At 41.2% G+C, this 25,611-nt stretch overlaps 1 protein-coding gene across 2 annotated transcripts; it reads left to right on the forward strand.

Annotated features, from left to right (window-relative positions):
- Nucleotides 1-6: 6 nt before the first annotated feature.
- On the forward strand, nt 7-25,580 carry GTF3C2 (general transcription factor IIIC subunit 2). Of its 2 annotated transcripts, none has more exons than XM_081264510.1 (20): nt 7-238; nt 9,884-9,969; nt 10,483-10,750; nt 10,914-11,235; nt 12,230-12,512; nt 13,725-13,819; nt 14,277-14,354; nt 14,496-14,594; nt 15,280-15,507; nt 15,653-15,764; nt 15,980-16,088; nt 17,172-17,197; nt 17,356-17,485; nt 19,845-19,989; nt 20,086-20,247; nt 20,442-20,529; nt 20,777-20,905; nt 21,586-21,738; nt 21,890-21,997; nt 25,448-25,580. In XM_081264510.1, the coding sequence occupies exons 3-20, from the start codon at nt 10,507-10,509 to the stop codon at nt 25,520-25,522; spliced, it is 2,586 nt and encodes an 861-aa protein (XP_081120636.1). In that variant the 5' UTR covers nt 7-238; nt 9,884-9,969; nt 10,483-10,506; the 3' UTR covers nt 25,523-25,580. The 2 variants fall into 2 exon arrangements, with proteins under 2 accessions (XP_081120636.1, XP_081120635.1); XM_081264509.1 differs by lacking the exon at nt 25,448-25,580 and adding an exon at nt 22,292-23,329 and having other exon boundaries at nt 8-238.
- The last annotated feature ends 31 nt before the right edge of the window (nt 25,581-25,611 follow it).

Below are 25,611 nucleotides of genomic sequence, written 5' to 3' on the forward strand. Positions count from 1 at the left end.
CACTGGAGTCCCGCCCACGCCGAGGACTCGGCGACCAGCGCGCTGCATTATGGAACTCAAAGTCTAAGGAAAAGCCTAGCCCGGCACCAACTCCTGGCTGAGCGCGCGTGTTTACCTTGAGCCTGGGCGGGGGGTGGGGGTAGTAGCGAGGGAGAGCCGCTAAGAGATTCGTCATAAAACCGCGACCAGACAGGCGGCGCCATCTTCGAACTTGGACTTCCGGAAGGACTTTGGCGGGGTGAGTGTACCGCAGCGGGGTGTGTGGGGGACCCAGCGATTACTCCTCCCCTTCTTTTGCGGTAGCACTAGGGTATTAAGGACGAAGTCCTGACTCTACTCTCCCCCTGCGCACGGCAGCGCGCCCTCCGGTCTCTGCGTTCTTACAGAAAGCCATCGTACCTACCTCCTTGCCCACTGTGGCCATCGAGCATCCCCATCTCTGCAAGCCCCGGGTCTTGCCCTTTCCTCACGCTTTGTGCGTAACGCTGCAGCCTGTGTCCCAGCCTCTGCTTTCTTACATCGCGTCCATTGGACTAGCGGACCTACAGTAGTCCTCAAGTCTTAGGGAAATCAGGGTTCTCCTCCCGCACAGGCAGGTGGCGAAAGCTACTGCTACGGCCAGGGCTCGGGATGGTAGGCGGCCTCTATGGTGGCTGCAATCAGTCGCTTCTTCCTGCGGTATCTCAGCCTCTTGATCGAGGAGGCTCTTCTAACCCCGGGGGTTGTGCCCCGCGCGCTGTAACCCCATTGGCGCAGCCAAGGGCCAGTTATGTTTCCCTATCTAGTTCTTTTATCTTGTGGCAAGTTGGCAATCTGCTGGGGGGAACACAGGTGGTGACTTTAGCCCACCATAAGTAATTCACTTTGTTGGAGGAGTGTAAAATATGACCAAGCCTCTTGGCCCCAGCGTATTTTTACTCAAATTGAAGTCATTCCTTTGCCAACATCACTGTTTTTGACATCCTTGACAGCTGTACTGTTGTTTTCATAATAGTTTTATTTAAATTGGTTTATTTTTAAACTTTAAATACGTACTGAAATCGTGGGCTACAGTTTTCTATGCAAGTTAAAAAAATGTTAATTTGCATACCATTAAAATCATCTTGCATGCCACCAGTTGCACCATAAGAATACTTTGGGAAACAGTGTATTAAACTAGTATGTTTTAATTTCCATACTTGAGGTACAGTATTATCTAATTATTTTTTCCTCTGGGGGGAAGGAAGGTCAGCTTGGCAGCCTGGAGCAGCAAGAAAACCAGACAGGTTGGGATGCAAAAACTGTACTATGAATTGACTAAACATCTCTTCCTTTACCGTGTGTCCAAAATTTGTATTGTAAAATAATAAATGGAAAATACACTACACACTACTGCTGCCTTCATGAGAACTGAAGAATGTTGAGGAGTCAGTCATTCAATTGACAGAGGTTAAGGGTCAATTATTGCATTTACCCCACCAAGTTGCAGATACAGTAGTGAATGAGATTGGCAAAACTCTTTTTTGTTGTGAAACTTTAAAGTATAAATGTTTCATACTCCTATCACCTTTATATGAAAATTCTGGATGGACTAAGAAGACACATGTAACATCCAAAACTAGACAAATAATTAGAAGAAAATATATCAGTGAGGTAGGAAATGCCTTTTAAAGACACAAAAAGAAATCATAAAAGAGATCGGGTTGGGATTGTGGCTCGTTGGTAGAGTGCTCCCCTAGCACAGGTGGGACCCAGGTTCGATCCTCAGCACCCCATAAAAATAAAGGCATTGTGTTGTGTCCATTTACACCCCCCAAAATAAAAATATTTTAAAAAATTATAAAAGAGATGATTGAGGAGTTTAACACACAAAATCTGAAAACCAGTTAAGCAAGTAATGTAAACAGAGTTAAAAGTAAAAATTATACAGGAGGAACACATTCGCAACATAAATAACACCTCACAGATAAATAAGGAAAAGACAACCCTATAGGAATATATGCAAATTTATATGTATAGATGATTCATAAAAGATATAGATGTCCAACATGTAAAAATAAGTTGCTAACTAGATATAGTTGCACATGACTATAATCCCAGCTACTCAGAATGTGGAGGCAGGAGGATTGAAAGTTCAAGGCCAGCCTGGGCAACTTAGTGAGACTCTGTCTCAAAATGAAATAAAATAAAAAGGGCATTGTTTATTGGTAGCTAGAGTACTTGCCTAGCATGTGCAAAATCCTGGGTTTAATTTTCAGTTCCAAAACCAAAAATAACCAGTTGCTAACCTCAGTTATTATCAGAACAATGCAAATAATTACAAGAAGGAAGAATTCTTTAACTTATCAGATTGTCAAACACTAAGAAGATTGGCAAAGCTAATCATGGTGGCTCATGCCTGTAATCCCAGCAACTGGGGAGACCAAGGCATTAGAATCACAAGTTCAGGGACAGCCTTGGCAACTTAGCAAGACCCTGTATCAGAAATAAAGTGGGCTGGAGATGTAGCTAGGTGGTAAGTGGGCTGGTACAATCCCCAGTACTGGGGGGGGGGGGATTGGCAAGGGTGTGATATACAGTTGGTAGTGGGATATAAGTGGGTTCTCCTTTTTTTTTCAAATGTTAGCTTTTTTAAAAAAAAAATAATTTTTCTTTTTCTGTTTTTGGTATTTGTAGATGGACAGCATGCCTTTATTTATTTTTTGTTTTATTTTTATGTGGTGCTGAGGATCAAATCCAGTGCCTCATACTTACTAGGCAAGCGCTCCACTACTGAGCCACAAATCCAGCCCTAAATTAATATTTTAATATCTAAATTACAAAAAAAAAAAAAAAAGAGCTGGGGATATGGCTCAGTGGTTGAGTGCCCCTGAGTTCAATCCCAAGCTCCAGTACCAAAAACCAAAAAAAAAGATCAGTGTGTATGTATTCATATGGAAAATCTTTAAGGTATAAATAGGTGTTTTTTTTGTTTGTTTTTGTTTTTAATGAGGATTAAAGCCAGGGGTGCTCAACCACTGAGCCACAACCTCAGCCATTTTTTATATTTAGAGACTGGGTCTTGCTGAGTTGTTAAGTGCCTCGCTAAGTTGCTGAGACTGGCTTTGAACCTAAAATCCTCCTGCCTCAGCCTCCTGAGCCAGTCGGATTTTATAGGCATGTACCACCATGCCTGGCTTATTTTGTTATTTTTTAAAAACTGTCCTTCAGGGGCTGGGGTTGTGGCTCAGAGGTAGAGCGTTCGCCTAGCATGCGTGAGGCACTGGGTTCGATCCTCAGCACCACATAAAAATAAAATAGAGATATTGTGTCCACCTATATCTAAAAAATAAATATTAAAAAAAAACTGCCCTTCATTTAACTAGTTTCCTTTGGTAACTCTCATTCCATTTCCTCTCTAAAGTTTAGAGACAGATGCCTAAGGCACGCTGAAGCTTGTGGACTTTTCTCCTGACTGCCTACTTACTTTGCTGCCCGTAATTATATGCTTATCAAGAGTCATTGTATTGGTTTTATTTAAAATGTCAAATGATCTCTCTCTCTCTCTCTCTCTCTCTCTCTCTCTCTCTCCTCTCTCACTCTCTCTTAAAAAAAAATGTTGAATATATTTGACTTTTAATTTTTTTTTTTTTTTTTTTGGTACTGGGATATTGAATTCAAGGGAACTCAACTACTGAGCCACATCCCAGCCCTATTTTGTATTTTATCTAGAGACAGGGTCTCACTGAGTTTCTTAGCCTTGCTCTTGCTGAGGCTGGCTTTGAACTTGCCATCCTCCTGCCTCAGCCTCTCAGTTACAGGCCTCTGCCACTATCACACCAGGCTTTTAAAGAAATTTTAGTATGAAAAAGTTATTGTTTCTATTAAAACTAAGTTGAAACATGGTAGATACATAGGTGTTTGCTTTGTTGCTATTCTTTATATTTTACACATATAATTTATAAGTATTTTGTATCAATTACGTTTTATAAAAAACCAATTCTAGGGACTGGGTTTGTGGCTTAGCAGTAGAGTACTCTAGCACGTTGGAGGCCCTGGGTTGGATCCTCAGCACCACATAAAAATAAATAAAATAAAGGTATTGTGTTCAATTACTTCTTTTTTTTTTCAATTACTTCTAAAAAAATAAATGTTTTAAAAAAAACAATTCTAAAAAAGAAATCAGCCTAATTGAATATTTTGGAAAAACAAAAGACGTGAGTTGGCAAACAAACAAAAAAGCTTCCAAACAGGTGTGAATGAAGCAACTTTAAAAGATTGAGGAAAATGTGTAAAAATCTGGAAGGTAGCTGTACTTGAATTGTTTCAAAGAAAAAGAGACTGGTGGCCTGGCATTGTGGTACATGCCAGTAACCTCATATACTCAGGAGACTGAGGCAGGAGGATTGTTTGAGCCTAGGAGTTGGCTGCCAGGTGGTCAGCTTGGCAACTCAGCAAGACTGGAAAAGGAAAGAAAAGAAGGGCTGGGGGAGGAGAAAAAGAAGAGGGAAGGAAACTGTTTCAAGAAAGAAATGTTAAGTAGTCAGTGCTGCTGAGGTCAAGTTAAAGAGGCTAAGAAGTGTTCACTGGATGAATGATACAATAATTATTGACAATTTTTGCTTTAGTGATGAGCTAGGGGCAATAGCCTACTTAGGATAAAGCAGGGAAATTAAAGTACCAAGGACAGTCAACTTAAAAAGTTTGGCTAGGGGCTGGAGTTGTAGCTCAGTGGTAGAGTGCTTGCCTTGTAGGTGTGAGGCACTGCGTTCAATTCCCAGCACCACATATAAATAAGCAAATAAAATAAAAGTCAATTAACAACTAAAAAATATGTTTAAAAAAAAAAAAAAGGTTTGGCTGAAGCTGGGCATGGTGGCGCATGCCTGTAATTCCAGCAGCTTGGGAGGCTGAGACAGGAGGATCACAAGTTCAAAGCCAGCCTCAGCAACAGTGAGGTGCTAAGCAACTTAGTGAAACCCTATCTCTAAATAAAATACAAAATAGGACTGGGGATGTGGCTCAGTAGTTGAGTGCCCCTGAGTTCCATCCCTTGTACTCCCTGCCCCCCCCCCCCAAAAAAAAAAAGTTTGAGAGAGGGAGGTGAGGGATATTAGTTGGGAGGAATATGTTTTGAAGATAGCTTTTTGTGTGTGGTAAGTTGAGAGTCATAAACATCCCTAAACACTGTTTAGAAGGAACCAGTGGAAAGGAAGAGGATAAACTAACTCAAGTTTCCTTTGGGGGTGGAGAAATAGGGCTAGAACACAAATAGGATGAGCACATCAGGTGTAGGAAGTATTAGATTACTTAGGACATGGAAGTATTTTCCATCTGATGTTTGTTCAGAAATCAGAAGCAACATCATCTGCAGAAAACCAGGGAATCAGAATTGAGGAGAGTACATACGGAAATTGATGAGAAATAGTGGGGTTGCCAATACCCAATGCCTGAGGTGTACAAATGGAGAAAAAAGGATGATTTGGCTCATCCAGGGCTTAAATTTTTCTAATTCTATGGGATAAAAAGACAAAAAGAAACAAAATTCTTAATATCAATAAGAATCTGATTGAAATGAAGGGATTTAAGCTAGATTGGATCTGGCAGACCTAGGGAGAAACTGGAGAGATAAGGGATAGTGTCTTGATAGAGTTGAAGAATAGGTATTGTAATAGTAGTCTAGTATAATGATGGGAGATTGTGACCACCCCACACACACCAGTGGGATATCTTGATGATTCTGAAGGTTAAGAGATATGGAGTACTGATGAAGTTCAGGGTATGATAGTGGAGTAACAGTGGTTGAGCTGAATGTTTTGAGTTTCAAAGGAGAGGGAAGACTGTTGGTATAGAAGTGGCACTGGGAGAGGAATTGAGAAGACACCGATCCTGCTTTCTACCTTGAAGTAAATGGGATCAGAGAGAATGAACAACTTCCACTTGAGAGCCTGGAAACCTAGAAATGTATTTCCTATAGTTTTTTGTTTTTTTTTTTTTTTTTAACATTTTTTTTTAGAGAGAGTGAGAGAGGAGAGAGAGAGAGAGAGAGAGAGAGAGAGAGAGAAAGAATTTTTAATATTTATTTTTTAGTTCTCGGCGGACACAACATCTTTGTTGGTATGTGGTGCTGAGGATCGAACCCGGGCCGCACGCATGCCAGGCGAGCGCGCTACCGCTTGAGCCACATCCCCAGCCCCTATAGTTTTTTTGCATTCAAGATTCTGAATATGATTCATCATTTGCAAAACAAATGTGTCCTTGGAGAGCTTGGATTTGGACCTGAGTTTAGAGGGGGGAGAGGCAGGCTAAGGAGGCATGCATTTTGCTGGTGCAGATTGTGGCAGTGCTTGGTTCTGGGTGAGACAGAAGTGGCTTCTTCATTTAGTCACTTTCTCGTTATTGTAGAGCCAGCTTGTCTGTGGTACCATCAGCTGTAGCAAGTGCTTTGGTTCAGCAGGTGGCTCCCCATCATGGCATAGGGAAGGCTGTCTGGTTTTTTTAACCCAAAGCTGTAAAAACAACTTTCCAATTTGACAAGCATTTCTGTTCCTTAGTGTTTTTCCCCATCTGTCCCAGTGGTCACTTATGCAAGGGATTTGGAAATGCACATGCATCAGAATCCCCTAAAGCACTTGTTAAAACTCAAAGTGCTGGCCCCATCCAGAGTTTCTGACTCAATAAATCTAGGGTAGGTGTTGCTGCTGCGGCTGTAGGTGAGCCACTTAATAGACTGTTGGTATAGAAGTGGCACTGGGAGAGGTATTGAGAAGACACTGATAGATTATACTGAATCCTTTTCTGCTTGAAAAGATTAGAGAGAATTCTGTTCTTTTTTTATTTTTTATCTTTATTTTTTGTAATTGTAGATGGACAGAATATTTTTGTTTTATTTGTTTATTTTTATGTGGTGCTGAGGATCAAACCCAGTACCTCACACATGCTAGGCAAGCGCTCTACCACTGAGCTACAGCCCCAGCCTAAGAATTCTGTTCTTTGCAATTGAACCTTAGCAATATAAAGGTCAATGGTTATTTTATTCATCTTTATCTGTCCTTATCTACTTGATTGTTCAATAATTAAAAGAAGCTGTTAGTGTGTTTCTGAAGATTTTGATTTATATATTTGAATGTTACATTATTTAATGTTTGTAACATTTTTATCTTTTTATATGATTTGAATTTATGTTCATTATAAAGTATTCCACTTTCTCTTCCATTTAATATTTTTCCATTGAATTTAACCGTCAAAACTCCTGTTTTCTCTATGCTTACATTTGCCCTGCATAATGTATATGTAAACACACTTATATATATACATACATACACAGATTTGTGTGTGTGTGTGTGTGTGTGTGTGTGTGTGGTAGATACCAGGGATTAAACTCAGGGGCACTCAACCACTGAGCCACATCCCTAGCCCTGTTCTGTATTTTATTTAATTAACAGGGTCTCACTGAGCTGCTTAGCACCTTACTTTTGCTGAGGCTGGCTTTAAACTCATGATCCTCCTGCCTCAGCCTCCCAAGCTGCTAGGATTACAGGTGTGCGCCACTGCACCTGGCTCACACATATTTTTTATTGTATTTTATTTTGGTACTGGGGGTTAAACCAAGGCACTTTATCACTGAGCTATATTCCTAGACCTTTTGATTTTTATTTGAGACAGGGTCTCCCTAAGTTACTGAGACTGGCCTCAAACTTGTGATCTTGCTCAGCCTCCTGAGTCTCTGGGATTACAGGTGTGCACCACCATGCCCAGTTGCCTTATATGTTTTATTTTATTTATTTATTTTTATATTTTAATTTTATCATTTTACTTTCACCTTTTTGACTTCTTTTGTTTGGGATGTGTCATGTAAAGCATATAGTTATTAGGCTTTTTAAATCAATTTGAATCTTTATTCTTCAATGGATGAACTTACTGATACATATTTATTATCATGATGCATGTGTTTTTTAAAAATTTTGCTTCTGTCATCTTTGTTTCTTCTTCCTGCCAACATGCCCCCCCTCCCCTTCTGTTCTTTTTTTGCATGGTCTTCAGTGTTTTATTGTGTGATCTTAAAAAAAAATTTGAGGTTCCTGGGTTGGGGATATAGCTCAGTTGGTAGAGTGCTTACCTTGCTGCACAAGGCCCTGGATTCAAATCCCAGCAAACACACACACACACACACACACACACACACACACACGAATTGAGCTTTCTGTGGCAAAGTATTTTGGAAGCAATATATTACACTATGAGCCAGATACCCTCATCCCAGCAACTTGGGAAGCTGAGGCAGGAGGATCACAAGTCTGATTCTGCCTCAGCACTTAATGAGATCTTGTCTCCGAATAAAACAAAAATACAAAAGGGCAGGGATGTAGCTCAGTGATAGAGAACCCCTGAGTTCAAACCCTAGTACAACCAAGATATATCTATCTATATTTTAAAGTTTATATGTATATAATTTATTTATTTTAAAAATGTGTATTTGTATGCTATAGTCTGTATTTATTTTTTATTTTTATTTTTAGAGAGAATTTTAATATTTATTTATTTATTTTTAGTTTTCGGCGGACACAACATCTTTGTTTGTATGTGGTGCTGAGGATCGAACCCGGGCCACACGCATGCCAGGCGATCGTGCTACTGCTTGAGCCACATCCCCAGCCCACTATACTCTGTTTTTAGTTCTACAAATGAAACACTTTTTGGGGTGGGGTGAATCGGGGATTGAACTCAGGGACACTTGAGCACTGAGCCACATCCTCAGCCCTATTTTGTATTTTATTTGGAGACAGGGTCTCATTGAGTTGCTTAGCACCTCATCGTTGCTGAGGCTGGCTTTGAACTCATGATCCTCCTGCCTCAGCCTCTCGAGCCACTGGGATTACAGGCCTGCACCACGACGCCTGGTTGCCAGGTTACTTTTTACATTTCCGTTTTTTTTTTTTTTTTTATCTCTTCTTTGATTTCTTTTCTTGGATTCCATAGTCTTATGGGTTTTTTTTTTTTTTTCAAAGTATGGAAGTTTTTGTTGGAAATTGTTTTGTTTGCCTGAGCAGTTCTTCAAAAGAGTACTTTTCACCTTTATTTGTGTTTTTTGTGTGTGTGTGTGTTTCTTTGTTTTAATTCTTAATGTAGGATCTGTGCATAGGTCTCAGTTGGATCCTTTTTGCTAATTATTTTGAATGGGTTAGTTCTGTCAGGGCTTCTGTTTACAACATGAGTTGATTCTCACTGTATGTATGTATCTTGACACTGTTATAAAGTATCTTTGGAACATGATGTTACCTTGTATTCTCACCAGCTGAGTTAGAGGGTTAGCTATTGTTACAGTTTACAATCTGTTTAAACTATCTTATTCAAAGGAGACAAATAGGAACTTTATTTTGTATATTGTACTTTCCACTGGTGATGAATTCTTCATCATTTAGGTACATCATTTAGGACTATCCATAGGTCCATATGTAGCTAAACTATATGTCTCCTTTTGTCACAGGCAAGCAAGTTATTCTTGCCAAAAAACTGGACCTCTGCAAAGTTCTGTGTTGCTCACGTTTTTGGTTTGGTGGTCAGTGTCATTACCTCCCTCTATTAGCCTACTTTGGGCCATGGTTGCACATCTGATTTTCTGGGCTCAAAGAAAATATTTATGAAAATTTAGTTTTAGTTCATTCTTTGATGTGGAAATGGTCTTTTAATGTAATAGGATGTTCCTTAATTGTTTCCTAATCTAGCCCCCTTCTCCATTTCAAGTGAAAGATTGATAACCAGACTCCAGAGAACTGTTATTTATTCTCAAATGAATTTGTACCTTCACTAGTATTCACAGAAATGGATGTTAGCTCTAGGCATCATCCTTCAGTTTGGTCCAAGTTTTATAGTGTCTGGCTGCTATCCTTTTCACTTTTTGTTTGTTTTGTTTTATGAAACACAGGTCTTGCTCTGTTGCCCAGGCCAGCCCTGAACTCCAGGGCTGAAGTGATCCTCCTGTCTCAACCTCCCAAGTAGCTGGGACTATAGGTATGTATCTCTGTGCCTGGAGTGGCAGCTATTCTTGGTAGTCTGTTATAGAAAGTTGTTACCCTTCCCTAGATGCATAATCATTATTTTCTTGCTATTTGGGCATGAGGTTGGTGGGGCATGTATATTTCATTTTATTGGCTTTCAAGGTGAGGGGTTAATTAATTGTGCATTCACTGCAGTGTTCTTACAAAAAAATGTATGAGCTTTAAATTAAATAACGTATATAAAGCTCTTATGTATGGCACATAGTAAGCATTTGATAAATGGTAGACTGTTTATTGTTTGCTTCACCAGAATGAAAGTTCCATGAGGTCAGGGACCTTGTCTGTCTTGTCATATAACCAGTGTCTGCCATAGAAGATGATTAGTAATTATTGTTGAATGAATGAATGATCAGGGAGCTTGGGTTTCTGGTTGTGGGATAAGGGAATAAAGGGCAGGAAAAGAGAAAAATCTGAGACTATACAAACAGTTTTTGCGTTTTGCTCATTGGTGTGTCTCTGTATGTAGGTGCAGCCATTTTGGGGGGTGCTGATGGATACCTATGGGGTCGGCTGTGTTGCCTTGGGGGAGGCCGGCCCCGTGGGAAGCATGACTGTGGTAGACTCTCCTGGACGAGAAGTGCTAAACCAGCTTGATGTCAAGGCCTCAGAAACAACCAGTGTGGAGGCTTCCATAGAGATGTCATTACCTCCCTCTTTGCCTGGATTTGAGGATTCTCCTGATGAGAGGAGTCTTCCTCCAGAGCCAGAGAGCCTCTCCAGACTGGAACAGCAAGGTGTGTACCTTTTCCTTTCATCTTTTCATCTCCCTATACTTAGCTTAAGATGAAAGAAAACAGCTTGAGCTCACAGGATTTTACAAATCTGAGTGCAGTATAATCTATTCCAAAGAGGTTTGAGTTCTGGTCTCATCTCACAAACCCATATTCTTCTCTACAGATCTTTCTTCAGAGATGTCAAAGGTCTCAAAGCCTAGGGCCTCAAAGCCTGCCCGGAAGAGAGGTAGTAGGACACGAAAAGGCCCCAAAAGGCCCCAACAGCGTAAACTTCCATCAGCCCCTCTGGTTCCTGGTCTCTTAGATCAATCCAACCCTCTATCTGCCCCCATGCCTAAGAAAAGAAGTCAGAAGTCCAAAGGAGACCTGCTACTGCTGAAGTTGTCAAAAGGCCTAGATCAGCCAGAGTCTCCACCTTCAAAGAGGCCTCCTGAGGACTTTGAGACCCCTTCTGGGGAACGACCCCGCCGAAGGGCTGCCCAAGTGTAAGGATTGTGAAGAACAGCTTGGTGGAGGGGGGTAGTGATTGAAGGGATGGGAATGGGACAGATGTTGGAGAGATGGGAAGACTATGAGTAGGTATCAGGTAAGCAGGGGTGGTACCTACACTCTGGGGATATGGGAACAATCCTTTTTTTTTTTTTTAATTTATTTTTTAGCTGTAGTTGGACACACTACCTTTATTTTATTTATTTATGCTGAGGATCGAACCCAGGGCCTCGCATGTGCTAGGCGAGCGCTCTACCACTGAGCCACAACCCCAGCCCAAGGGCAATCCTTTAGCTCTCAGCACAGCAACTTTTTTTTTTCTGATTTCTTTCTTTCTTTCTTTCTTTTTTTTTTTTTTAATTCAAGAGGCTTCTTTCTGTACCTTGTACTCCATCACATTTTTTTTCACAGACTTCACCCAGTTCTTCATTGCTGTTTACCATCCAGCTTATTTCATTATTTATGTGCCCTTCCTTTCTTTCCCCTTGCCCTAAATGTTCTTTGACTGTAGTAGATGAAAAGTGCACTGGATTTGGGCTTGGAAGATCTGAGTTAAGATTCTACATTTGTTATCTGACTTTTTTCTGCCAAGTCACTTAATTTTCCTGAGTTACTGTTTCTTCATCTGTCAACATGGAAAGGGAAATTAATAGCAGCCTCATAGTGTTACTGGGAGGATCCAGTGAGATAAGAATCAACCAGGGGCTGGGGATGTGGCTCAAACGGTAGCGCGCTCACCTGGTGTGCGTGCGGTCCGTGTTCGATCCTCAGCACCACATACCAACAAAGATGTTGTGTCCGCCGAAAACTAAAAAAATAAATATTAAAAAAAATTCTCTTCTCTCTCTCTCTCTCTCTCTCTCTCTCTCTCTCTCTCCTCTCTCACTCTCTCTTTAAAAAAAAAAAAAAAAAAGAATCAACCAGGTCTGGATTTCTGGGTTCTCAGTTAAGTGTTTACAAGAATGGCTTTGACTCTGCCCTATCCCACAGGGCACTTCTGTATCTTCAGGAACTGGCTGAAGAACTCTCTTCTGCCCTGCCTGCTTCAGTTTCCTGTCCTAAGAGCCCCAAAGTGAGCAGCCCTACCAAACCGAAGAAGAGCCAGCAGCAGGCAATCTGTCAAGGTGGAGAAGAGAATACTGCTGCACAGGATGAAGACTTTGTGCTCCAGGTTGAGGCTGAAGAGGGGGAAGAAAGTGAGGCTCCAAGCGAGAGTTCATCTGACCCCGAGCCTGTGGCACCCCGAAGCAACCCACGAGGATCCACTTCAGGGGTAACCTGAATGGACAAGAAAGCGAATGGGAGAATAGGATTTTTAAGGGGTTAGCCAGATACCTAAAAGGATAGTAATTATGTTGGCCAAGACAGGTAAGAAAAGGGACTATTAGGAAGTCCTTTGAGCTATTAGGAAGATTATAGGGCAAGGGGTATAGTAAGCAAGATTGTTTATTTTTAACTGAATATTATCTGCTAGGAAGCATAGACATGAATGAGAGCCCTGTCTCACAAGGTTTGCAGTACAGTGCGACAGTGCGTGCTATACCAGGAGTGAACAAAATGATTTAGGCATGTAGTGGGAGGGTGATGAACTGTTTAGGTTTCATAGAAGAATGATAATGAGGTGGGTCTTAAAGGGTGAATACAAACTTGTCAGAAATAATGGTTTTCCCATAAATATATTGCAGCTGAAGGATAGGGCCTGGATAAAATTTTAAGGGAGATCAAACTAGAGAGGATAATAGGACTAAAATTGGTAGGAGCCAACAACAATGCTGAGTTTTGTTTGTTTTTTAATTGTGGTAAAATATACATAAGATAAAACTTAACATTTTAACCACTGAAAAATGTACAACTCAGTGGCCTCAAGAGTATCCAGTTGTATATGTGGAAAGGCAAGAACTTTGTTAACTGATTACTGATTTTTCTTTTGCTGCAGGCTAATATGGCTTACCCCAATATCATATAGATCTAGAACTTATAGAAAACTTGGGTCTGAGCCAATTTTATGTTAGTACTGAGATGTAAACTTTATAATTAGACATAAAGGTGAATCTAAGCCCTGGAACATGAGATGAGTTTCCAAGAGTATGTATATAGAGAATACCCTCAATGACCAGTTCCATCAGAGGAGGAAGAGCCTAAAAAAATATATTAGAGAGGTGGAGGGAATAGGGGGTGACTATCCCATGGAGCAAAGGTTTTAAGAAGTATATGGGAGTCCTCTGAATCCAAATGCCTTGGAGATGGTAAGGAAGATGAACAGACAATAGACAGCAGAACATGCAGTTCTAATAGAGGAGTAGGAGCAGAAGTGGAGAAGTTCCTTTAATGGTTGAAACACAAATCTTTTAAGATGCTGATAGGGCAGTGGTTGTAGGGTATTTAATGCCAGGAAAGCAAAAATTAGGAAAGAAAGTTGCCTTCTGGGACTTTTTCTAGCTTAGAAAATTCTCTCCCTTTAATTTTTCTCCCATTTCATCCTCAGAAGCAGAAGCCACACTGCCGGGGAGTGGCTCCCAATGGCTTACCCAATTACATCATGGCCCCTGTTTGGAAGTGCCTCCATCTCACCAAGGACCTGTGAGACTTGGGGACAGAGGCTGTGGGGGGAGGGGTGACAGGAATGCAAAGATGATCTAAAAAGATAGAAGCATTAATGGGCAGAGCATGGTGATGATATTCATTACCAAAAAGCACTACTACAAAGGCAAGAGCTCTAGAGCTCTTCAATTAAAATGAAATGAGGGGCCAGGAGTGTAATTCAGTGGTAGAATCCTTGCTTAGCATGCATGAAGCCCTGGGTTAGATCCCAGCACCACACACAAAAAATAAATAAATAAATAAACAGAATGAATTGGAAAGTTACAATTCTTAGTTGCACTGGACACATTTCAAGGACCCAGTAGCCACTTGCCCCTAGCAGCTAGCATATTGGACAGTACAGACAACAGATCATTTCTGATCCTAAGAAAGTTGTGTTAGAGTTGCTACTAGAGAATCTCTCTCTTCCTCCACTGATACTTCTCTCTCTCACCAGCCGAGAACAGAAACATTCATTCTGGGAGTTTGCTGAATGGATTCCTCTAGCCTGGAAGTGGCACTTGTTATCTGAACTGTAAGTTGAAGTGACATTTCTGAAGCCTAGGAGGAGTGACATGACTGGAGACAGAAGAGTGAGGATTCTAGGTTTATGGTGGGAATCCTGGGATGGGTGAAACTCATCCAAATTCAGGTTCTTTTCTTTGTCTTTCCCCAGTGAGGCAGCTCCGTACTTGCCCCAGGAGGAGAAGTCTCCGCTATTTTCTGTACAACGTGAAGGGCTTCCTGAGGATGGCACACTGTACCGAATAAACAGGTGATGATTGCAGCTCAACCTTTTTTCTGATTCTTGGGAAACAGGGAAGATGAATTTTTGAAAGGGATGACACATTAGCCCTTCACTTTCCCTGAAGTTGGTCTACTTGGTCCCAAGAATAGAGGTTCTGGCTGGAGCTGGTCAGTCTTGTCTAATTTCTAGTGCTCAGTACTGCCAGCCAGACTGAGAGAAGCTAAGGAGACTCAGAGTCAAGCCAGCTTACAAGGTCACAAGTATTCAGTCCTTGACAGAACATTGCAGTAAACCAGAATCAACAGCCTCTCATCTTTGAAGATGAGCTAGATCTATAAAGAGTTTGGGAAAGGGCTGGAGATGTGGCTCAAGTGGTAGCGCGCTCGCCTGGCGTGCGTGCGGCCCGGGTTCGATCCTTAGCACCACATACAAACAAAGATGTTGTGTCCACTGAAAATTACAAAATAAATATTGAAAAATTCTCATCTCTCTTTCTCTCTCATCTCTCTCTCTCTCTCTCTTTAAAAAAAAAAAAGAGTTTGGGAAAGAAGGGAGGGAGGTACAAGTGATAGCTAAGTACTGTGCTTACCTGTAGATTTCTTGACTTTCAGGTCCTTGCTTAAGCCAGGTCATACTCCAGGTAGAGCTCCCATTCTGTTGTCATTACCTTTTATTAACTTTTTTCTCCATTGTCTCTTTGACTTTTCTCTAGATTTAGCTCAATCACAGCACATCCAGAGCGCTGGGATGTGTCCTTCTTCACAGGGGGACCACTTTGGGCTCTGGACTGGTGCCCAGTGCCAGAGGGGTCAGCAGCTTCGCAATATGTTGCCCTTTTCTCAAGCCCTGATATGAACGAGACACACCCACTGAGTCAGCTTCATTCAGGCCCTGGGTTGCTGCAGCTCTGGGGCCTTGGGACTTTGCAGCAAGAAAGCTGGTGAGGTGGGGCTGGGACACTGCCATGGGTGGGTATATGAGGGAGAGAGAAGGATGGAGGGAGGGCTTGAATTGGGCTCAAACAGCTCTGGCATCCTTAGGCCCCTCCTTCCTACCTACTGTCCCCACGTGCTTTCTCTTTCCAGTCCTGGCAACAGGGCCCACTTTGTCTATGGGATTGCTTGTGATCACGGCTGTATCTGGGACCTCAAATTCTGCCCCAGTGGAGCATGGGAACTTCCAGGCACCCTTCGAAAGGTACTTCCCAGTTGACTATGAGTTGGCCATGGGACTTGAAGCTAGGAAATAGGGACTCTGGGAGTTCTCAGCATCGGAGGAAAGAAGGTTGGAGTGTGGTAGACAGTGTTTTTCCAGCAACTCTGTGTCGTATCTCAGGGACCAGAACCTCAAAAGTTTTCTGAGAGGCGCCTGAAGGCACCAAGCCTCAGCACAGATCTGGTCTTGCCCTCTAGGCTCCTCTCCTGCCTCGGTTGGGTCTCTTGGCTCTTGCCTGCTCAGATGGGAAGGTGCTGCTATTCAGTCTGCCGCATCCTGAGGCCCTGCTGGCTCAGCAACCCCCAGGTAAGTAATTCAGCAAGGAGAATGGGGCTGCAGTAGCAATGGCCAGAGCTTCATAGGGCACTTCCCCTGAAACTCCTCTGGGTTCAGTCTCTAGCACAAAGTCTTAGTCATGTCCAAACCCCCACTGTGATTTCTCGTTTGTTCTTGAGCTTGCTTTTCCTTTTTCAGGCTCATAACTGCAGTCTTTTAGCACATTAGCTCCTATCTTCCCCTCTAAGCTATTCTTCTTTACCCTTAGGCTATTCCCCTTTTGCTTCATCCCCTAATTGGCTGTGTAAAGAGCTGCTAAAAGCTGAGGCTGACAGATGGGGCTCATCTCCCCTCTGACTTCATCCCTCCTGCCCTCACCACTACCACCCACTTCCTACACATACACATGCACAGCCTGGTTTTGACTGTGAGGAGAGGGAAAGAATTAGAGTTAAAGCTGAGAAAGCAGAGGAATAGGTCAAGGAAAGATAGCTTCTATTTGTATTTCAATAGTACTGAGTATTTAAAGAAGAAGGCACCTAGGTTTGAGCCCTGAGAAGGTCCCATATTTGTTGGTCTGGTAGAGAAGTGGGTTGAGGAGGAAATATAAAGTGAGGAAATGAAGACAGTCATTGTAGACAGTTCCTTTAGGAAATTTGACTATGAAGGGGAACAAAAAATTGAGAGTGCTGGCTGGGGTGATTAAAGGGTAAAAGAAAGTATTGTCTATTTATTTATAGAAGAGGCTATAGGGCATTTACATGGGAATGTGGGAATGACCCAGTAGGTGGAGAGCAAGTGGATAATGCAGAAGAAAGGAAGAATAACCAAATGAGTAAAGTTCTGGAAATGGTGAGAGAGGATGAGACCAGAATGGAAGGATTATGGTTTTGATAGGAGGAAGGGTACTGTCAACTGTAAAGAAAGAAAGAAAGAAGATGGGGGCAGATGGAGGTAGGGTCAGAAAGTTGATGGTGGGAAAAGAAATTTCTGAATAAATGATGCGGGAAGGTCATTGTCCAAAGCGTGGGGTCCTGATCTCAGAGCAAGGCTTGAGTAGAAGCTCAGACTTGTGGATCCAAAGCATCAGCTACTGCTTTTCTTCCCTCACAGATGCGATGAAGCCCGCCATCTATAAGGTGAGTGAGGAACCTGCTACCTTAGCTGAAACTCCATCTTCTTAAAGCCTTATCTTATTAATTCCACAGTGTGTCCCGTTTCTGAAAAGTACCCCCTCCTGCTAAATTAAACACTGATTTACCCCTAACCCTAATCCCATTCTCTTCTGTCCCTTCAGGTACAATGTGTGGCAACCCTTCAGGTGGGATCTATGCAAGCTTCAGATCCCTCTGAGTGTGGTCAGTGCCTTAGCCTGGCCTGGATGCCCACCAGGCCCCACCACCACCTGGCTGCTGGATATTATAATGGTAAAAAAAAAAAAAATATATATATATATATATATATATAGAGAGAGAGAGAGAGAGAGCGCGCGTGCGTGCGCACGCACATGCATGCTATTGCTCTTTAAATTTGTCATATATGCTTGCTTTTTGGTTCAGAACTGGGCATTTTATATATAATTACAAATATTCAAGAAATGTAAAAAAAGAGATACATTTTTTTAATAGAATTTAAGAGTAGATGAACATAATTTCATACAGTTCTTTATGCATATACAAAGATTAAAAGAAAGACGATTTTATAAAAAATGAGCTCATACTATATAAGCTACTTTAAATTTAAAGGTATTAAATTTAACTACAGTTTATTAAAAAAAAAAAGACTGAAATTGAGCTGAAAGATTAGCTAACTCCTAATAAATCTTTCTTCACCACAGGAGACATTAGTTCCTCAAAGTTATTTTTAAGATTAAAAATAATAAAAAAAAAAATACTGGGCACAGTGGCACATAGCTGTAATCCCAGCAACTTGGAGGTCTGAGGTAGGAAGATGGAGAGTTCAAAGCCAGCCTCAGCAGTTTAGCAAGTCTCAAAGTAAAATGTAAAAAGGGCTGAGGATGTGGCTCAGTGGTTAAGCACCCTGGGGTCAATCCTCAGTACCAAAAAAATAAAAATAAAAAAGAAGAAAAAAGATGATGAATAACATTAAGTTGGAATTATTAGCTGTTTCTAAATAACAATTTCCTATTCAGACATCCTCAGTATACTTTCTTCTAGGAAGATAAGAAAATTAGCACTGAACTTCCTTTACTATCCCTCTTTCCATCTTCTGTTTTTCTTCTGTGAAAGTATTCTTAAGTTGTTAATGAATTTGTTTCATGCTATTCTGTATCTTAATTCCTAAGTGATTTAATGATTGTCTCCCTGTCATTATTGAATTATTTTTATTACTTACCTATAAATCACTGTCAATTTTTTCTTGAGAAAGATTCATGGGTGCTACATCCCCTGAGTTTACATATAAAATTGATTTTAATTACCAATATTTTTCCCAGTTTTTATTTTCACGATTTTTATTTCTTTATCTTTTATTTTTATCAGAGTTATACTTTTGAGTACCTTCTCTCTTGCCAGCATTGTCAAGGGTCAGCTTATTTGGGGTCTGCCAAATTAGTTTCTGTTTGTCTATTTGTTTTCTTTTCCTCCACATTTTGTTGCTTTTGTCTCCTTGTCTATTCTTGTTTTAGACCAGAGTTGGCAGATAATTTTCATATATACATATATGTATATATGTAAACGTATATATATGCATATATGTGTATATATACATATATATGTTTTATATATATATATATATATATATATCTCCTGGGGATTGAACCCAGGGCACTCTGCCACTGAGCTACATTCCTAGCTCTTTATCTTTTATTTTGAGATAGGCTCTTGGCTGCTAAGTTGCTAAGGCTGGCCTTGAACTTGCTGTCCTCCTGCCTCAGCCTCCCAAGTTGCTGGGATTACAGGCATGCACCACCATGCCTGGCTGGCAGATATTTTCTGTAAAGACTCAGGTCGTAATAATTTTAGGCTTTGTAAACAGGCTGACCATTGATAGAAACTCAACTCTGCAAATTATGACATGGAATCAGCCATAGACATTGGGTATATTAATGGGTGGGACTGTTATAGTAAAACTGTTAGGGAAGGGGCTAGTATTGTGACTCAGCGGTAGAGCGCTCGCTTACCACATATAAGGCCCTGGGTTCAATCCTCAGTACCACATAAAAATAAATAAATAAATAAAGATATTGTGTGCAACTACTACAACTAAAAAATAAAAATATTAAAAAAAACTGTTAGGGAAAACAGGCAGGCAGCCGGCTGTATTTGACCCCTGAGCTCTAATATACCAACCCTTTCCTAAAGTATTTATGCTTCTTTTAAAGAAAATCTCTTGGGGCTGGGATTGTGGCTCAGCAGTAGAGTGCTTGCCTAGCACGTGGGAGGCCCTGGGTTCGATCCTCAGCACCACATAAAAAATAAATAAATAAAATAAAGATATTGTGTCTAGTTACAACAACAAAAAAAAACCCCTCTTTACTTTGATTTAATAGGCAGTAGAGATTATTAAGAACATTGAGCCTATCTTTCAACTGCAGATTCCAGGCTATGCTATTACTTTTTGTTGATGAGAATTGTAACAAAAATGTCAGACTGAGTCTTTAAACCATAGAGGGAGTATTGAATAGCTTATCATGATCCTTACATTCTTCCATTGCAGTTTGCATCTGAGGTTAGAGGACCAGGGTCCTAGGACCCCAGAGAAAGAAATTAGAACAAAGCAGTGAGAAAGTGCCTTTAATGCCTACACATTCTATTCCTACTTCAGGCATGGTGGTTTTCTGGAACCTTCCCACTAACTCGCCCCTTCAGCGGATACGGCTCTCTGATGGCTCCTTAAAGCTCTACCCCTTCCAGTGTTTCCTAGCCCATGACCAAGCTGTACGTACACTTCAGTGGTGCAAAGCTAACAGGTATAGAATAGAAGATCTGTGGAGGGGGAAGATGAAAACTGTGGCAGGCTAACTCTTCCAGGTTTGTTTAGCTTTGATTTTCTCCCATCTTTACAGTCATTTCCTAGTCTCCGCGGGAAGTGATCGGAAAATCAAATTCTGGGACCTTCGACGACCTTATGAACCAATCAATTCTATCAAGCGCTTCTTGAGTACAGAGCTAGCCTGGCTGGTCCCCTACAATGGTGTCACTGTGGCTCAGGACAACTGCTATGCCTCGTACGGCAAGATGGAGATAGGAAGAACTCTGGGGCCAGACCCTAAGGGTTGGGCTGCATGGCATGCCAGATTGTTGTGGGGAGAGATACGTTGAGCTGGTTTGCTGAGGCAGTTTGATTTTGGGAAGGAATTGAGAAGATATTAATCTAATCTTAAAAAAGGAAGGTTTTATTTTATTTCTCTTTCTCATACAGTTATGGACTTTGTGGAATTCATTATATTGATGCTGGTTATCTTGGCTTCAAGGCCTACTTCACAGCTCCTCGAAAAGGCACTGTTTGGGTGAGCCTGTCTTCTGCAGTCTTCATTACACAGAAGGATAGTCATTATTATTATTCCTTAGTGGTAGTCAGGAAGTGACAGTGGTTTTGGGGAGAAGGAGAATTCAGATATATGGCAACTGTATCATTAGGGACATGGGTTATGGTAAACTCAGTTTTGTTTCTGCATTCTCTCTGTCCTCTGACTGTAGACTTATTATCAGTTCATAGAAATGAGTAAGTTAATGAAATTTGTCTCTTCTTATTAGAGTCTTTCAGGATCTGACTGGCTTGGGACAATAGCTGCAGGAGATATATCTGGGGAGCTCATTGCAGCTATATTGCCTGATATGGCATCGAACCCAATAAATGTCAAGCGACCTGCAGAGCGAAGATTTGTACGTATATGAACATCTAACAGCTACACCATCTGTTGGATCTTAACCACTTGCCCTCCCAATTCCTTGTAGAATACAAATTAGTACTTAGTCTCCAAGCCCTGACATTTGTCCCTGAAAGTCTTGGCACAGAATTATGTACAATCTTTTTTAAAAAATATATATATATTTATTATTTAATTGTAGTTGGACACAATATCTTTATTTTGTTTATTTATTTTTATGTGGTGCTGAGGATCGAACCCAGGGCCTCGCACATGCTAGGCGAGCGCTCTACCACTGAGCCACAACCCCAGCCCCAATCTTTTTTATTCTATTGCAGCTGAGCATATATTTAAACATACTACTTTTTTCCATTATTAAGACTTTCCTGCCTCAAACCAATTTCCTCTACTTTTGTTCTGTCTTCAGATTTTGGGGGGGTTTTGTTTTTTTTGGTACAGGGAATTGAGCCCAGGCCCTCACACATGCTAAATAAGCACTCTACCACTGAACTACTTCACAGCCCTTTTTTAAATTTTTAAGATTTTGAACAGGGTCTCTTCAAGTTGATCAGGTTAGCCTCAAATTTGGTAGTCCTCCTGCCTCAGCCTCCTGAGTAGCTGGATTATGGGCATGTGCCACTGCTGCCAGCTCTGTCTTCAGCATTATAGAACTTAATCTTATGGTCTCCTTTTTAGCCTATATATAAAGCTGATCTGATGCCATATCAGGACAGTCCTGAAGGTCAAGACCACTCTTCTGCTTTATCTGGGGTCCCCAATCCTCCCACAGCTCGAACTTATGCTGAAACTGTCAACCATCACTATTTGCTCTTTCAAGACACAGATTTGGTAAGTCAAGTCCAGGAAAACAGGGTGTAGTATTAGAAAAGGTAGAAAACTTTAGTCCTTGTATAATAAGAAATCCTAAGGAGTTCCATTACAAACATGCAAAATTAAGGAGCTGCTTGCTTTCTCTCTCCTGTTCCACTTCCATCCCCAGGGTTCCTTCCACAATTTGCTCCATAGAGAACCGATGCTGCGCATGCAGGAAGGAGAAGGGCATTCTCAGCTGTGCCTGGATAGGTTGCAGCTCGAGGCTATTCATAAGGTAAGAACCTTGTCTCATCTTCCCCACCCTCCACTCATTCTTCCCCAACTTTGGGTCTATGATCAATGAAATGGGAAATAAAAAGGCAATATAGATGGTTAATGAGAAGTAGCTTTGGCAACCTCCTCTGGAATATAGTAGACATACCTCATTCATTGGCTTCTTATTCCTACCTCTCTCACCCCATTATAGTCCTGCCTTCTCAGATTGTGACTTTTTTTTTTTCTTACAGAGCTAAGAGTTGCCCTAAAACATCACCTGTGAGCCTCTCTCTTTTGTTTTCTATTCATATAGGTACGTTTCAGCCCAAACTTGGACTCCTATGGATGGCTGGTATCTGGGGGGCAGTCAGGGCTGGTTCGGATCCATTTTGTCCGTGGACTCACCTCCCCACTGGGCCACCGTATGCAGCTTGAAAGCCGAGCACACTTCAGTGCTATGTTCCAATCATCCTCCCCAACTAAAGGGCCCAGCTTCCCTCCAGCCAGTCATCGCCTTCTGTCCAATCCTTAGTCTTAGTCCACACAGGACCCTTGGAATGAAATCTGCCAAGAACAAATGGCCTCCATGCGCAGAGCCATAGGAACTGGGGCCTTCCTGGACAGTGATGGCACTAGGACTGGACCTTTAGGCCTGCTTCCCCAGGACTCCTTAGATCCCTCTCCTTCTACTGACTTCTATGGTCACAGTCCCCTGCGGGCAGGGGGGCTCTCCCCCCACAAAGGCTTTTAAGCCTAAAACTATGGCTCACAAGTAACACTCAGGCCTAACATAGGCTTGGGAGTCCAATTGCTCATATTGAGCATATTGTGAAGTGGGTAAAGCTAAGTAAAGGTACTGGGTGTTTTTGAGACCACTTGTGAGTGGGTGTTTGGAGAGTCACAAAGACTTATCTGCATGAAGGCTTCTGTCTGTCTTCGAGGATCCAATGTTACTGCCTTCCCAAACTTCCTCTTTAGAGTAACCAACACACAAGCCCAAGAGGAGTGACAGTAATTTATTGGACTGAAGCTGCTCGTAGTACCTCTTTAACTGGAGAACACCACAAACACCCTACCAGTAGAACAGTGGCTTAGCTCTTACTTGCTCCTGCTTATGAAATATTCCTGATCATTGGTCACTTGACCCTACTTGAACACTCCTAGACAGTCGTGTTTTAAAAATCTTCCTTTATATCAAGTCAGAGTATACCTCTTATTAATTTTACTTATGGGTATTAGGAAATCTAGACATTCTTCTTGTGATTGCCCTTTTAAGTATTTAACAATAGCTATCATGTGTTTCCCTAGTATTTTTCCTCTAGATTAAATATCTTCAGTTATTTCAACCATTCTTTTACACGTCATGATTCTTGATCCTTCATGATATGGTCACGTTGTTGACTTATTAAAAACGTTTATTTAAACATTACGTATAGGAAGTGTTTAGAACATAATAAGTACAGTAATGTATTATCTTGATATTGAGTCCTCTTGTGGGATACTGTAGACTTGTAGTGACTATGATATTGCCTCCTAAGCACAAATTGATCCCTGCAAGGTAAAATAGGAAAACCATAGACTTAAGATGCATAGGAATAATGGCTGTGGTTTGGAGGGAAGTAGATGGAGGGAAGTAGTTAGATGACCTAAAGGAATGGGGAGGGGGAAGCCTGGTGGAGGGAGTAGAGCTTAGTGTCTGCCTGAAACAAAGACCTCTGATGCTCCAAACTGGTCATATATCTGGGAACAAATTTCTTCCTGTTTAATTTAGTCAATTTATCATATATCAGAAAACCTTTAAGAAGGCAATCAAGTGAGTAATTCAGTCCCTGTCCTAATCAAAAGAAAAACAGAAAACCCAGGTTCCTTAGCAGCCAAGGAGTCATAACTCACATCAGTGCAGAGGCACCAAATGTGCACCATCCTATTGTAACCCAACTCAAGTTGTACCAGTTTTGCTTTTTGAGCTGACAGAAAAGTGCCTTGCACTAAGAGAAGCTTTGCTCTACAGAGCAACCTCTTGATGCTATTCAGCAGCCCCTTTTCTATTTCCAGTAATAGAAAATGTGTGGACCTGGTGATACATATAGTTAGGTTGTAGGTTGGTGCCAGCCATAGTTGCTCCTGCTGTTGAGTGTCAGCCCTAATCTCAACCTCCAAAAGAAAATAAGAATGATGCTTTCAGGTCTTGATCTTTTTCTTTCCCATAAATACTGTCTCCAGGCCACTTAACTTCTAACCTATCCTTTCAATATATATAGTTTATACTCCATTCCTGCACCTTTCTATCTTCGTGTTTTTGTTCACATTATTGCCTTCTCTAGTACTGTCATTTCTGTCTCCAACTTAATCTATTCATCTTTCAAGATCCTGACTCAGGGGTGTAGCTCTGGGGGTGGAGCAAGAGTTAAGCAATGTGCAAGGCCCTGGGTTCAATCCCCAGTACGGCTTGGGGAAAAAAAAGTTGAAATTTCACCCTCACTATAAGGAGTTTCCGTTTAAAACCAAAAAAAAAAAAAAAAAAAAACACAAAACAAAAAAACCATTCTTCCCATGTGTTTCCAAGAAAGGAGGAAAAAAGATAAATGTTAAGCACTCATATTTTGGGTACTTGGCATATTTCTGTCCTGTAAGGTAGGTATTGCTGTTTTGTTGTTGTTTGGTTTTTGTTGTTGTTTTTGTTTTTAATGGCTTTATTATGTGGTGCTGAGGGTCAAATCCAGTGCTTCACACATGCTAGCTAAGTGCTCTACTGCTGAGCTACAACCCCAGTCTGGTATTGCTGTTTTACTTAAAAATTAGTTTCTGAGGTTAAGCAATCTGAACAAGACATGTAACTACAAAGTACTTGTGCTGAGATTTTGACTCAGACAGTCTGACTTGAGAATATAACTTCCCAAACTACCATATTTAGTCTCCTATTAAATTTGCTAGTGTAAGCTCACTCTACCATGGTGTTTTTGTATATAGGAAACTTTTAGTCAAATGTTTGTAACATTGAGTTTTCTTGCATCCTTACTCTGTTTCTCCAGTGTTTGAGAGAGGATTCCCCTGCTTTAATCATAGGAATTGAGTAAACCGGGCCTGGAGGTAGGCAGGTAGAGAGTTTGCAAGTCTGCCTCCTGAAATGTGAGCTACCTGGAGATAAGCAAAGGCACAGCCTGCTGAATTCCCTGCCAGGCATACTGTAGAAATTCCCACCACCCTAGGAAGAATTCTACACTACTTTCACAAAATCTTAGAATGTTAGAGCTGGAAGGGGATTAAAAGATCACCTTCCCTATTGGTTTCCAAATAGTCATGAATCCGTTTGTTAAAAATAACTTTCTAGAAGTATGTATTTTGAAGAACAAAACATTTTAGGTAGAAGAATCTAGTGATAATCTTCCTCCCATCCCCCACTCCACAAACATCCCCTAGAACTGAGGATCCCAGTTTGAAAAACAGTGTAACCCCATCATTCTTACAGATGATGAAACTGAAGTGCAAGTCTAGTAAAGATCAAGGCGTGTTAGTACCTAAATTCATTCCAGAAGTTCTGTAATTCCCGTGCTTTCCATGGAAGTCATCCTTACGCAGCATTTCCAAAAGGGACTTTGTGATCAAAACACTCAACTAGTTATGAAGACGACA

This window comes from Spermophilus citellus (assembly GCF_964194105.1).
Source record: "Spermophilus citellus genome assembly, chromosome: 13".
Lineage (NCBI taxonomy): Eukaryota > Metazoa > Chordata > Mammalia > Rodentia > Sciuridae > Spermophilus > Spermophilus citellus.

Bases quoted from the DNA above. Each gene is read 5' to 3' on its own strand.
- GTF3C2 (XM_081264509.1), top strand. From the start codon at position 10,507: ATGGATACCTATGGGGTCGGCTGTGTTGCCTTGGGGGAGGCCGGCCCC. The intron at 16,089-17,171 runs GTAAGTAATTCA...CTTCCCTCACAG, and splicing joins GCTGGCTCAGCAACCCCCAG to ATGCGATGAAGCCCGCCATC. The intron at 19,990-20,085 runs GTATAGAATAGA...CCATCTTTACAG, and splicing joins CAGTGGTGCAAAGCTAACAG to TCATTTCCTAGTCTCCGCGG.